Source organism: Lupinus angustifolius, chromosome LG05, assembly GCF_001865875.1.
Source record: "Lupinus angustifolius cultivar Tanjil chromosome LG05, LupAngTanjil_v1.0, whole genome shotgun sequence".
Taxonomy (NCBI): Eukaryota; Viridiplantae; Streptophyta; class Magnoliopsida; order Fabales; family Fabaceae; genus Lupinus; species Lupinus angustifolius.
The window spans coordinates 10,077,898-10,090,383 of NC_032013.1; the positions used below are offsets into that span (position 1 = coordinate 10,077,898).

Here is a 12,486-nt window from a genome sequence, read left to right on the forward strand (position 1 = left end):
GATGCCTTGACTAAAGCTCTAGGTCCTAAGGATTATTCTTCAATACACTCCAAGCAGGGACTCTTAAACATATGCGCTCCAAGCTGACCAGAGCAGAAAATGGCTCCAACGAGGATAGGAATACAAACACAGACTATGCAGGCAAACAAATCAAGACATGTCATGCACCAAGCCAACTCAATCTGATTGAGGGATATGCATCAGGCCAACACAGTCAGGTCGGGACATATGCATCAGGTCAAGCACCAGACCAACTCAGTCTGACCGAGGCACATACATCAGGCCAACACACTCAAGCTAGGAAATGTGCATCAGGTCATGCATCAGACACGGCTAGTCTAGCCAAGAATTGCGCATCAGTCAGGAATTGTGCACCAAACAGCATCAATTCAACCAAGGCATGGAATTATGCACCAGACAGGATCAGTTCAACCAAGGCAATGGCAGGCCGAGCAGAAACCATAATGACTAGTGAAGATCATGATCAGGGAACTGTTAAGGGCAAGCCACATTAACCAAGGATTAAGTCACACCAATCAAGGGCCTCTTCTATTTGGATCAATCTAGTTCAAGCAATGTGGGCCAAGAGAACTTGGTTAACTTATTGGCCAAGCAAGCTTTGTCTTTCTTTATTAAGCATGTGTTTTAAATGTATTTTTGGTTTGTTAGTTAGGTAAATTAGTTAGTTAGTTGATCAATGGTTGAGTTACTCTATAAATGCAATTCAATCATCTCCTTGTAACTTCACTTCATTCTATTCTTCTCTTTGAAGATAATCCATAAAAGTTCTGAGGTATTTTTCATATCTTTGTGTTTAGAGTTCTATAACTTTCTTTCTATAGTTCTTTGACTCCACTGTTCAAGGAGTCTTCAAATTCTCATAAACCCAACATTCAAGTTGAATATATGAGTTGTAGCAGAGAAAGTCACACTCCTATTCATGTTTTTAAGTCACCTCACATATTTAACAATGCTTTGCACCTTTCTTAAACACTTGTAATAATGTTGTATTTATGTTGTGATAGGGAACAACTTCTGCTACTACTTCACAGAATGTTGCTGATGTTCAAGAACTTAAGCGGATACTCGAATACTTTGTAAGTTGAAATAGTCTATAGTAGTTTGATTTCTCAACTGCTTATTATATAATATAAGTTGTCACATTTCATCTTCCATTAACTAATTTGCAGCAATCAAAAGTGAGGGAATCTCTTGAAGTGCTTAAGCCTCATTTCACTCACGAGATTCCGGTTTCTGCGATTGCGACAATTCAAGATTTGGGACTGGTGGGAGCCATGGATCTCGATGCACCGATGGAGAATGAGACGCTTCCACAGCAGCCACAACAACTCCTGCAGGCGCCACAACAACAGATTTATCCACATCAGTTTCCCCAATTTCAGCAGCCTTACCAGCCACAGCAGCATCAGCACCAGAACCAGCAGCAACCTCAGCAGTTCCAGCCTCAGTTGCCACGCCACCGAACGTTTAACCCGTAGGAATCTGGCACTAGCTATGAAGGAACTAGTTGGTATTTAAATTGGTTATGAAGCTAGGATGAATGACATTGTAATAATTTTGATTATCAACTTGTATAAGGTATTTTTAATAAAGAACTTGAGATTTTAGATCTGTAAGGAATTAGGAAGTAGAAGACCTCATATTTAGCATGTAGAATATGGATGATTCTTTTTTTTAAGTAATATTTGTTTGACTTTGACAGCTTAATTTAGTCACATTGATGTTCATGTTGGTCCTGTTAATTCTTAATCTAGTCACATTGTTGTTCCCATTTTGTTTAGCGTGTTGCTCAAGCATGCTTGTTTTTGTTTTAATTCTCTGGTTCTTGTTTATATATGATTTGATGTATATGATCAAGTGCTTGAATGAGGACTCTTTCAAAGAATATTTCCCCCAGAGATTGCTAAACTTTTAGAAAAAGCAAAGAAGTCTTGAAGTTTTGAGCAGAATTGATATTAGTTTTTTCCATAAAACATTTCCACTTTTTCCTTATTGGTCCAATCGCGTATTGGGTTTTGGAGATGAAGAATGAGAAAAAGAAACTTCAAGAGTTTTCTCACTATAAATTAGCCCATTACAAAGGCATGGGTATAATTTTTTAGCACCTAGCCTTTTTGTATACAAGTATGGATTGAACTTCTATCAGACTATCACATTGCTTAAGATCTGACTCTTCCTAGTCCCAAATATTGCACACCTTATTAGTTCATTTGGTTGCCTACAATTATGGAAGAAAAAAAGTAGTTTTATATTGTTTTTGTGAATGAAGATATTTTCGAACACAACCTTTATATTTTATTCAGATTTAAGACAAACTACATATAGCATCATGCACACGTAAACATTTGTATAAATATATAATTACATATTAAAATAATTATCAACTTTTTTATTTTTATTGTCTTTTTTTTTCCTTTCTCTAGCTTCTTTCTCAATGGATAAACATCCATGAATAATGTATTTTTTTCTCATAAAAAGCAATACATAATTACCAGTATAGTAACAACCTTTGCACCATGCAGATAGGGGACAGGATGGACATCAATTGTCCCAATTTGGTGTTCCTAACCCTATTTCAAAGGGAAGTATATCTTTTATCTCAAAAAGTGTGTTACTTCATATGTTACTTTCTCTGATTGATCAGAAAAATATTTTATCATTAAATTTTAAACTTAAATATATATTTTTCAACCAATCAGAACAAGTGTCACATGGAATAGAATACTATTTTGGTACAGCAGATGTTTACCCGTCCCAAAAACAGTTTAGATACACTTACTTGATTCACAGTAACAGTTTTAATATATGGAATATATGCGAAACTCTCTTCTAGAAAAATGAGAAAGTTGATTGCTTCAATATAATTTATGGCAACAACCAGAACAAAATTTTAGCACAGATATAAAATGATATTGATTACACTCTAGAAAAGAAATTCAGAATAGTTCCATTGCCACTCACTGTTTTCTTGCACTTGCTTCTCTTGGATACTTTCTTACTTTCATATTTTCCTTTCAAATTGGCACTTTTCCTTGTCTTAGAACTCACACTTCCTTGAGTCAAACATAAAATATCTGAATTTTCCACTTCAGTCACTCCTGAAATTTGTTCATCACTTGTTTGCAGTTGATCTAAGCAAATATCTTCAAATTTCCTTTTCCTTGAAATATTTTCAGACCCCTCTTCAAAGCTATCCTGAGACATGCACAAGTCAATATATTCTACACTATTGACAAAAGAAACATTTTCCATTGTGTTTTCTGTCTGAACCAAAGATATTTCCTCAGCTTTTCGTAACCGAAATGGATTGTTGTTAGGAAACTTCAAAGGAGTGTCATCAGATAAAATGGTATTTTCTATTGTTCTCAATGGCATGATTAGTTTCTGAAGTGTAAAAGCTTCATCAGAGTACTTGTCTTTATCTGAAATCAGCTCCTGTTTTGTCACTGTAGGCATATATAAACTATGTTATGACATGCTAATAATTAAAAACAAAAACCATATGGTAAGCATAAACTCAGCAATGTCGAAAACACACTGCTCCATTTTACATGACTTGCCTGTACTCGTTTCTCTGGTTTTGGAGCCGAAGACGGCAAAGCAGTTTTCTTGCCTAATTGGTGCTGGAACTTCAGTTTTCCTGAGTTTACCATTTAGTTGGAGAGCAACAGATTGTGGAGAAAGTCCAGGACATTCCAACTTATCAAAGGCTTTCTTGGTAGATGGGTTTATGTTTCCTTCAGCTATTGCAGCAACTATAGTTGGAGGAATTTCTCTAATTGTGTTTGAACTTGGTAAAGGAAAAAAAACCATGCATGTTCAACAAGCACATAGATTAAAATTGACCATATATCCTCTTAGAAGTGAAAGTGGTAAAATAAAAAACTATACATCATGGTGTAATATTCACAATATCTAGCTGAACATGTATAAAAATCTGCTTAACTATCAAAATGGGAAGGAGGAAAACAAATAAAGGATACGGTCCCAAGAAATCAAGGTTTCCATCAAGTGTCTCGAGAAAATTATGTGGAAGAGGCTTCATGTGCTTAAGCTCTTTAGTATTGGAATCATATCTGCACAAAAATTCCAGAAGGAAACAATCATTGGTGATAGGATAATAAATATAAAGGCTAGAAATATTTTTGATTCGAGAGTTAGTACATTCGAGCATGCTCGAAGACTGCAACTGCCTCTTTGAAGGATTTGGCGTAATCTCCTGGCATTTGGTCACCCTTCTCAAACTTCAGAACAGACAAAACCTGTTAAAAAATCTGATTTATCAGTCACTATGATGACAATGAATATGAATATTCACACAACTATTTCTTGGAAGATCTATTAACAACAATAGTAGAAATGATAACATCCAAATGAACACAAGTTCCAATTTGATAATGGAATATGTGCTTGTCTTGTTCCAATTTTCCAAATCAGGCATTGTAGTATACATGTATTCCTTGACACTCAGACTTACTAAAAAGAAAATGGATACATCATTCCATAAAACAGGTCAAAATGCAAAGAATGATCAATGCATTTAAACTGTGAGGCTAACTGAGAAGTCCGAATCCACATGGTCATATCAATTATCCAGCCAGTAATTGTTGAGAGAAGTTCTAAAACTGTAGAAGCATTCTATCTTTCATTTCTGTTCAAATTCTCTTCAACAACTAATGTTAGTTACTAGATGAGAACATACTTACACGATCTAGGTTCCGATACTTGGAAACTAAGGCATGAGCTCGAACAATACCAATTCCAGGAACGGATGGAAGAAAATCACAGCCTGCTAAGATGCACATACCTGTAGGGAAAAACCTTTTTTTTACTGGCCATAAACCTAGAAGCATAATACTCCTTTTTCCCTTAATCTGAAATTTTATGATGGTACAAGCAAGAAAGGTCTCTTTGGAGATTTGACAAAATCGTCTAGCATAAATTTACCTGTGAAAAGTTTCATATCAAAACTCCGAAACGAAGGTTTTGTAGACTCAGCACCAAAAACCTGCTCTAACTCTATTCCTTCACCATTTCCGTTACGGTCCATCTTAAAAACAACCTGTTCAATACCATGGTGAATCACAGCAAAAAAACATGAGTTCTATAAAACTGAATAGTGAAGCAATAAAAGAAATGAAGTCATCAAAAAACAGTAAACCTTGATGCACAGTATCATAGTTTTCAAGAAGGTCTTACATCTGAACAACCATATGCTATCAGATCACTATCTTCTGTTATTACTGCTGCAATTCCACCCTTTTGTGTTTCAAGATTAGACATGTATGCTAACTGAGCATCTGCTTCATATGGAGCTACAACAAACTCGATGTTCTCCGACCTCAGAGTCTGCAAAGTAATTAGAAAAAGGGATTACCTTAATGTGTAGATTAACTAAAGATTTCTGTTCAGAATGAGCACTAGCATTTCTCAAGATTTTTTACAGGGGGATTGAACAAAATGGTATGTTTACAACATACCTGAATCAGTTGATGTGCCATTAGGGGTGTAATATTCACAGCTCTCTACAGACAAAAAATGGAAAATCGTTGAATTATTCTGCTACATGGCATAAGCATAGCATATGAAAAAATAAAAAACCAAAAACATTATATTTTTTGTGATGAGAATAATTATGGAAATTGAATGCATCAGCATCCCACATACCTTGACTTTTCACTTTACTACTTTTGACTAGGCACAATTAGCCTATGGGCAATGATTAAGAAATAAAAACTTACTTTCTTATTTACTACCTAATCATTGTCCTATAGACGTTGGTCTAACAGTGTAAGAACCTAATATTTTGCAGGTATCTTACTAGGCCAAAGGTCAAATGTTCAATTATTGAGAAGGACAGTCACGCACCTCGGAAGGGTACCCTTGTTGAGAAGGACAGTCACGCACCCTGAAGGGAATTAGTTCCTTACTGGGTGAGGGGATACAGTTGATTATACCAAAAAATATTTGTCCTATGGGCAATGGATGGCAAAAAGGTTATTCTAAATTGGAAAAGTTTCTACCTGGAATAGTTCTGCAGCTGCATTAACATTCCCTTCTTGGAGCTTCACCATTGCCAATTCACGATTAGCACTTCTTTTTCTAAAAAATCCAAACCATACAGACATCATATATACTGAACAAAAAGGAGATTCAACACATGCAAAAGAAAAGTATCAGAAGAAGCAAAACGTAATTTTTTATTTAAAGCCTAAACTTCAGAAGAAAAAACATGCCTGTGCCTCTCTTTCTCAGTTGCTGCCTTACAAGGAACATTGCCACCATCAAAAACAACAACCGGAGTTATCTTATAGTAACGAAGCATGTTGACCCGATGCATAAAGTATTCAATATACCGCAATTTCCTTTCACTATCAGAATCCAAACAAAGCTCCATACTACATGAATAAGCTGAAAAAACCACAATAACTACTTCAACTTCTCACTAAACAGAAACCTTTAATAACACACCCTTTTACACACTTTCTTCAATATTGTGCATTTCACATGAGAATCACTAAATCATAATTGCTCACTGACTATTTGTTGTGCATTGGCTCTTATCTATAGATAAGAGCAATACAAGTTATGAACTTGAATTCATGTAAAGGATTGGGGTAGAGATATGTTATGTAAACGTAATGTAACAAGTAAAACAATAGTCATACACAAATTATAATTCTCTAATACATGGTGTTAATCTATCAACGCGCTACCAATGACACAAACATAATTGGCTAAATCTCGTTAATGAATTTCTTGTGTTACTCTCTTATTTTCTTGTTCCCAACACTATTCAGTGGGTCCCACTTAAGTTTCAAACTACGCGAATAACAGTTAAAGTTGCAACATGAAAAACGAGTTTAACTGAACTAATAGAAAACAAAATTGGATATTACTCACCACCCTTGTGAAGCCATGAATATGCATCAATACCCACCTGCAAAATGAGGAAAATGAACACACCCCAGAAAAAACTTTGAAGTAAAAATCGAAACTTTAAATTGAATGAAGACTATTCTTACGCGTTTGCCAGCATATTTCTTGATATGGATAGGTTCAATGTAAGGTTTCATGAATCTGAGAAGATCCTTGATACCCATTTTGTGTAAGCTTTTTTTATTCTTCTGGGTTTTGGGTTTTTCGATTTTTCTATTAAAAAAATTATTTTTGGGTTATATATAAATATGAAGATATAAAATGGCGGGAAAACAGAAGATGCAAAATCTATGGAGGCAATATACGAGGAAACAAGGTTTGAGTGAAATAATAGTTGAGTATGACGGAAGGTTTCTGGACAGTCCAATAAGAAACGTTTGTGCATGATGGTGTGTGTTCGTGCCTTCGTGGAGCATAGTGATTGGTTGTCGTATATTGCTTTTGTTTTAGTTCATCGAATGAGGGGTGAATATGTCATTTCGGGTAAACTCTAATTAGTCTTTGGAAGCGTTTGAAACTTTGAATTATGTATGGCTCATAAAACTTGGTAGATGGGAGTAGGGATGGCAATAAAAACCGAACCCGTGGGTACCCGCCTGAATCGAACCCGAATTTAATGGGGAAAGCCCGATGTGATTGGGTTCGGGTTCAGGTTCGGGTTATACCTGGGTTTAAATTTCGGGTTCGGGTTCGGGTTCGGGTTCGGGTTTGGTACCCTAACCCGAACCCGCCCCGAAGTAAGGTAATTCAATTTAAAATTGAAATTTCTATCATTTGCCAATTGTTTTTAATCTCTAATGTTACTTTATATACTATTGGATCTTCAAACATAAAATAAATGAAATAATACAAGAGAGAAAATAGAAATGTTAGAGTAAAATTACACGAAAATAATATCATATTTTCCTTAACACTTTATCATTTTCGGGTTCGGGTTACCCGAAACCCGACGGGTTCAGGGATGGTATTTTTATTTTCAACTCCGTTGAGTTTGGGTTCGGGTTCGGGTTTTGAATTTCGGGTTTGGGTATGTGCAAACCCGACCCCGACCCGCCCCGTTGCCATTCCTAGATGGGAGCCATCTCTTCTTCTTTTTCTTCTTCTTCATATTATCATAAGATGGGCTTTGACATGTAAGTGCAGTTCACTAATTGTGAGTTCAAGTTGCGTTGGACTAGTCATGTATTGGCTCGTAAAAGTTTGGACTAATTTAAACTCGACTAATTCAAATTATAACTCATAAATTTTATTTGGTGAATCGGATTGGCTCATGAATTCATAGTTTTTTAAAGAAATCTTTTTTTAGTGGTTTTGCCTAAATGAACTTTTAACTAGGATAATAAAGAAATACTAAAACTTTTGTTTATCCTAAAAAATATACATAGTATATCTAAATATACATAGTATATCTAAATATACTTTGACATTAAAGTATTTGAAAGGTAAAAATGAGGATTAAGATATTCATATTTTTCAATAAACTCTATTATTGTTTTTTTAATTCTTATTCACTTTTTAATGAGCACATTCATGAGTCATCCTAACTCACTCCTCAACAAAGGTTGCTCGAGATGAGTTGGCTAAGTCTAGGCTTATCAATTTTTGGGAGACAACCCACCTATTTTCAACCTGTATCGAGTAAGACTCCATAAGTTAGATTGATCCACCTTGACAATTCTATTTGTAGTGTCTTTTTCATTTATGGTTATTTGAAAATTAAAATTTTTTGAGTAATTACCTATTTATGTCACTCATCTTTTTCGTGGTTACCAATTTAGTCCCTTATAAATTTTAAGTGATATTTTAGTCCTTTACAAATTCAACGTCAAGTCGCGTTAGTCCTTTCGTCATGTGGGCACCGTTAAAGGTCACAAAGTTGATGGCATGACACGTTAAATGTTGATATGGACTATGGTGGTTGGTCCTACGTGTACAACTTGTCATGTTAGTACCAAAGAAATGGTAGTCAACACCAAAGAAAAGGAAGTCAGGACCAAAGAAAAAGAAGTCAGCACCAAAAAAAGGAATGATACCCCTGAACCTGAGGTTGTTGATAAGATGAATGATCTTGTACCTGAAGTTCTTGAAACTGAAACTGAAGTTGAACCTGAACCAGAAGGTGAAGGTGTTGAGCATGAACCTCAACAACCTACAGCTTCATTTGAGGATCAAAGATATTCATATAATAGTGAATGTATGCATACCCTTGTTTCTACTGACGATGAAGGGAATGCAGGGAATGCATTTAGTAAGCACCCCATGTTCATTTGGAGATTGGGAGGAAGTTTGAAAATCTCAAGGCTTTTAAGGATGTTGTCAAAGACTAAAACATTTTCTCGGGCATACAAATTAAATGGAATAAGAATGATCTGATGAAGGCAATGGTTGTTTGTGCAAATCTAGATCGTGGTTGGATTGCATTTTGTTCTATGAATAGTAGGTTCAACACTTGTCAACTGAAAACCTTCAACCCAAAGCATACTTGTTGCAAGACCTTCCTAAACAAGGCTGTTATTAGGGATTGGGTTACCAAAAAACTAGAAGCAAGGTTGGTGATACAACCTGATTTAAGGAGGACACGAACAATTAATTTGATGAAGGGGGCTACATGATTCACTTGGAGAATAAAAAGGTGAAAAGAGCCCTGAAACAAGCAAGAGAAGCAGTTGAAGGCTCAGGAAAAAAACAGTATGGTCAGTTGTGAGATTATTTAGAGGAAATTCATAAAACCAATACTGGATCAATTGTTGTAATGGAAGTGTTGTCAATTCCTGAATCACCACCAATGTTCAACAGGCTGTTTATATGCATAAATGCTTGTAAAAAGGTTTCAAGAATGGGTGTAGACCCATGATTGGCATTGATGAATGTTTTTTGAATGGATATTATATGAGACATCTTTTGTCTGTTGTTGGACATGATGCAAATAACCAGTTTTATATTATTGCATAAGTTGTGGTTGATTCAGAAACGAAGGATAATTGGGAATGGTTTCTAGAACTGCTGGAATAGTCTTTAGGTTCTTAAGACATGTATGGTTGGAACTTTGTGTCAGATCAACAAAAGGGCTTGGAGTCTGCAATAATTAAGGTTATGTCAAGTGCACATCACAGAAACTGTGTGCTCCACATCTGGAAAAATTTCATCAAATGTTTTAAGTATAAGAAGCTAAGAGGTATAGTCTGGGAATTAGCTAAATACACAACAATTGATGAATTTAACACTCAGATGGTAAAATTGAAGGAAAAACATTTAATGATATGGTCTTATCTGAACAATCTTCAGCCTAGCTCATGGGTGAAGGCATTTTATAGCCACTGGCCTAAAGTGGACAATATTACAAACAACATCTCCTTGTAACTTCACTTCATTCTATTCTTCTCTTTGAAGATAATCAATAAAAGTTCTGAGGTATTTTTCATATCTTTGTGTTTAGAGTTCGATAACTTTCTTTCTATAGTTCTTTGACTCCATTATTCAAGGAGTCTTCAAATTCTTATATGGTATCAGAGCTCTGCTACATTCAATGTCTACAATCAACCCTTCCATGGCCTCAACAAACTCCACGGCTAAATCTCTACAAGACAACATTTCCCCTTACATTGTTCACCCATCAAAGAACCCAAGCATAGCCTGAGTATCACCTGTTTTAAATGGCAAGAATTATCACTAGCGGGCAAGAGCTATGAAAGTCAGTCTTAGTACCAAGCAAGAGCTTCCCTTCATAGATAGATCCATTCTCATGCCAGCCAAAACTGATCCAATGTATCCAGCATGGGAGAGGGCAAACAATATTGTCCTTTCCTGGATCAACAGATAAGTATCTCCTTCCATATCACGAAGTATACTCTAGATTGAAAAAGCCTATGAGGTTTGGCAAGAATTAGAAGAAAGGTTTTCCCAAGGAAACCTCTTTAGGATTGCAGAGCTACAAGAATCCATTACCAACATCAGGCAAGGTGAGTTGAGTGTATTATATTATTTTACTCAATTGAAAACTTTATGGGATGAATTAGATAATTTCAGACCCCCACCTAGATTCATATGACATGCCTTACCTGATATAAAGAAGTGTAGAATTGAGGACAAGGTAATTAGATTTCTCAAGGGTCTTAATGATTCCTATGGCTCTGTTAGATCCTAAATCATGCTACTTGAACCACTGCCAAATATGAGTTAAGTACTCTCCTTAGTTACTCAGCAAGAAGACACTCAAGACACTGCCCCCAAGGTAATGACAGTATGAGGTTCTTGAAGGAGAGGGGGTTTCTCAAATAGAGGGACAAGCCAGAATAAAGGATCTGGAAGAGGATCTTGGAAATCAAATGGTGGAAAATTTTGCATTCATTGCAAGAATAGTGGCCATACTATTGAAACCTGCTATAGATTGCATGGTTTTCCTCCCAATTTTCAGTTTACAAAGAGGGAACAAATTAACTCCATAATAATTGATGATGATGAAACTAACAATCTCGGTAAGAATGAACAACAGAGAGGTGGTGATAGGATGGACCAAGACAATACCATACATTAACTAAGCCATCAACAATATCAAGGTCTTGTTAGCATGCTCCAACAGGCAAATTCAATGAAGCACACACCAACACATAAGGAGAATAATGCATCTGGATACACAAACAATATCATATATGTTGTATCCACATCTCGTGATGACATGGAACCACCAGGTATGCCTATAAACCAACATATGACATGGATTCTAGACAGTGGAGCAACTGACCGTATATGCCCCACTCTATCACTATTCTCTATATATCACAATATCAAACCAATCAAGGTTAGATTACCTAATGGTGATCAAGTGATTGCCAGAATATATGGTATTATGCCCATCCTATAAAACTTGATCCTTCACAATGTCTTGTATTTGCCTAGTTTCTCTTTCAATTTACTATCAATTCCTAAATTGGCCCTATATTCACCTTAGATTGTGCCATTTGATGAATCTTTTGTAAAATTCAGGACAAGAATTCTTTGAGGATGATTGGTACAACTAGAATTTTTAAAGGATTGTATGTCTTAAAGGCTGCCAAGTTCCATCATAAAATTAATTTTTCCTGTAGAACTAATACTACTACTTGTAATTCTGGAATTTGGAATTATAGACTAGCTCATGCCTCTTATACTGTATGGATACTATTAGGAATGAGTTTCTCTTTATCACTTTTGATTATAATCATGTTTGTGATGTTTGTCGCCAAGCTAAACAGAAGAGACCTGTTTTTCCTATAAGTAAGACCCAATCTTTACATAGTTTTGATATTATACATGTAGACATATGGGGCCCTTTCTCTATATCATCCATTCATGGGCATAGGTATTTTTTAACTATTGTTGATGACTACACTAGGTTTACTTGGATCTTTCTCATGAAAAGTAAAGCTGAAACCTCCCATATGCTGCAAACCTTTATAGCTCTAATGGAAACTCAATTCTCTATCAAGATAGAAATTGTTAGGAGTGATAATGGTGCAGAATTCTCCATGAGAACTTTCTATGATTCAA

The 12,486-nt window shown here is 35.6% G+C and overlaps 1 protein-coding gene across 1 annotated transcript; it reads right to left on the reverse strand.

Annotated features, from left to right (window-relative positions):
* LOC109347710 (exonuclease 1) lies at positions 2,900-7,195 on the reverse strand. Its single transcript, XM_019587725.1, has 12 exons — positions 7,047-7,195; positions 6,925-6,961; positions 6,258-6,432; positions 6,045-6,123; positions 5,502-5,546; positions 5,221-5,370; positions 4,969-5,083; positions 4,728-4,828; positions 4,186-4,283; positions 4,005-4,097; positions 3,582-3,796; positions 2,900-3,467 (listed from the first exon to the last, which is right to left on the reverse strand). The coding sequence occupies exons 1-12, from the start codon at positions 7,122-7,124 to the stop codon at positions 2,938-2,940; spliced, it is 1,716 nt and encodes a 571-aa protein (XP_019443270.1). The 5' UTR covers positions 7,125-7,195; the 3' UTR covers positions 2,900-2,937.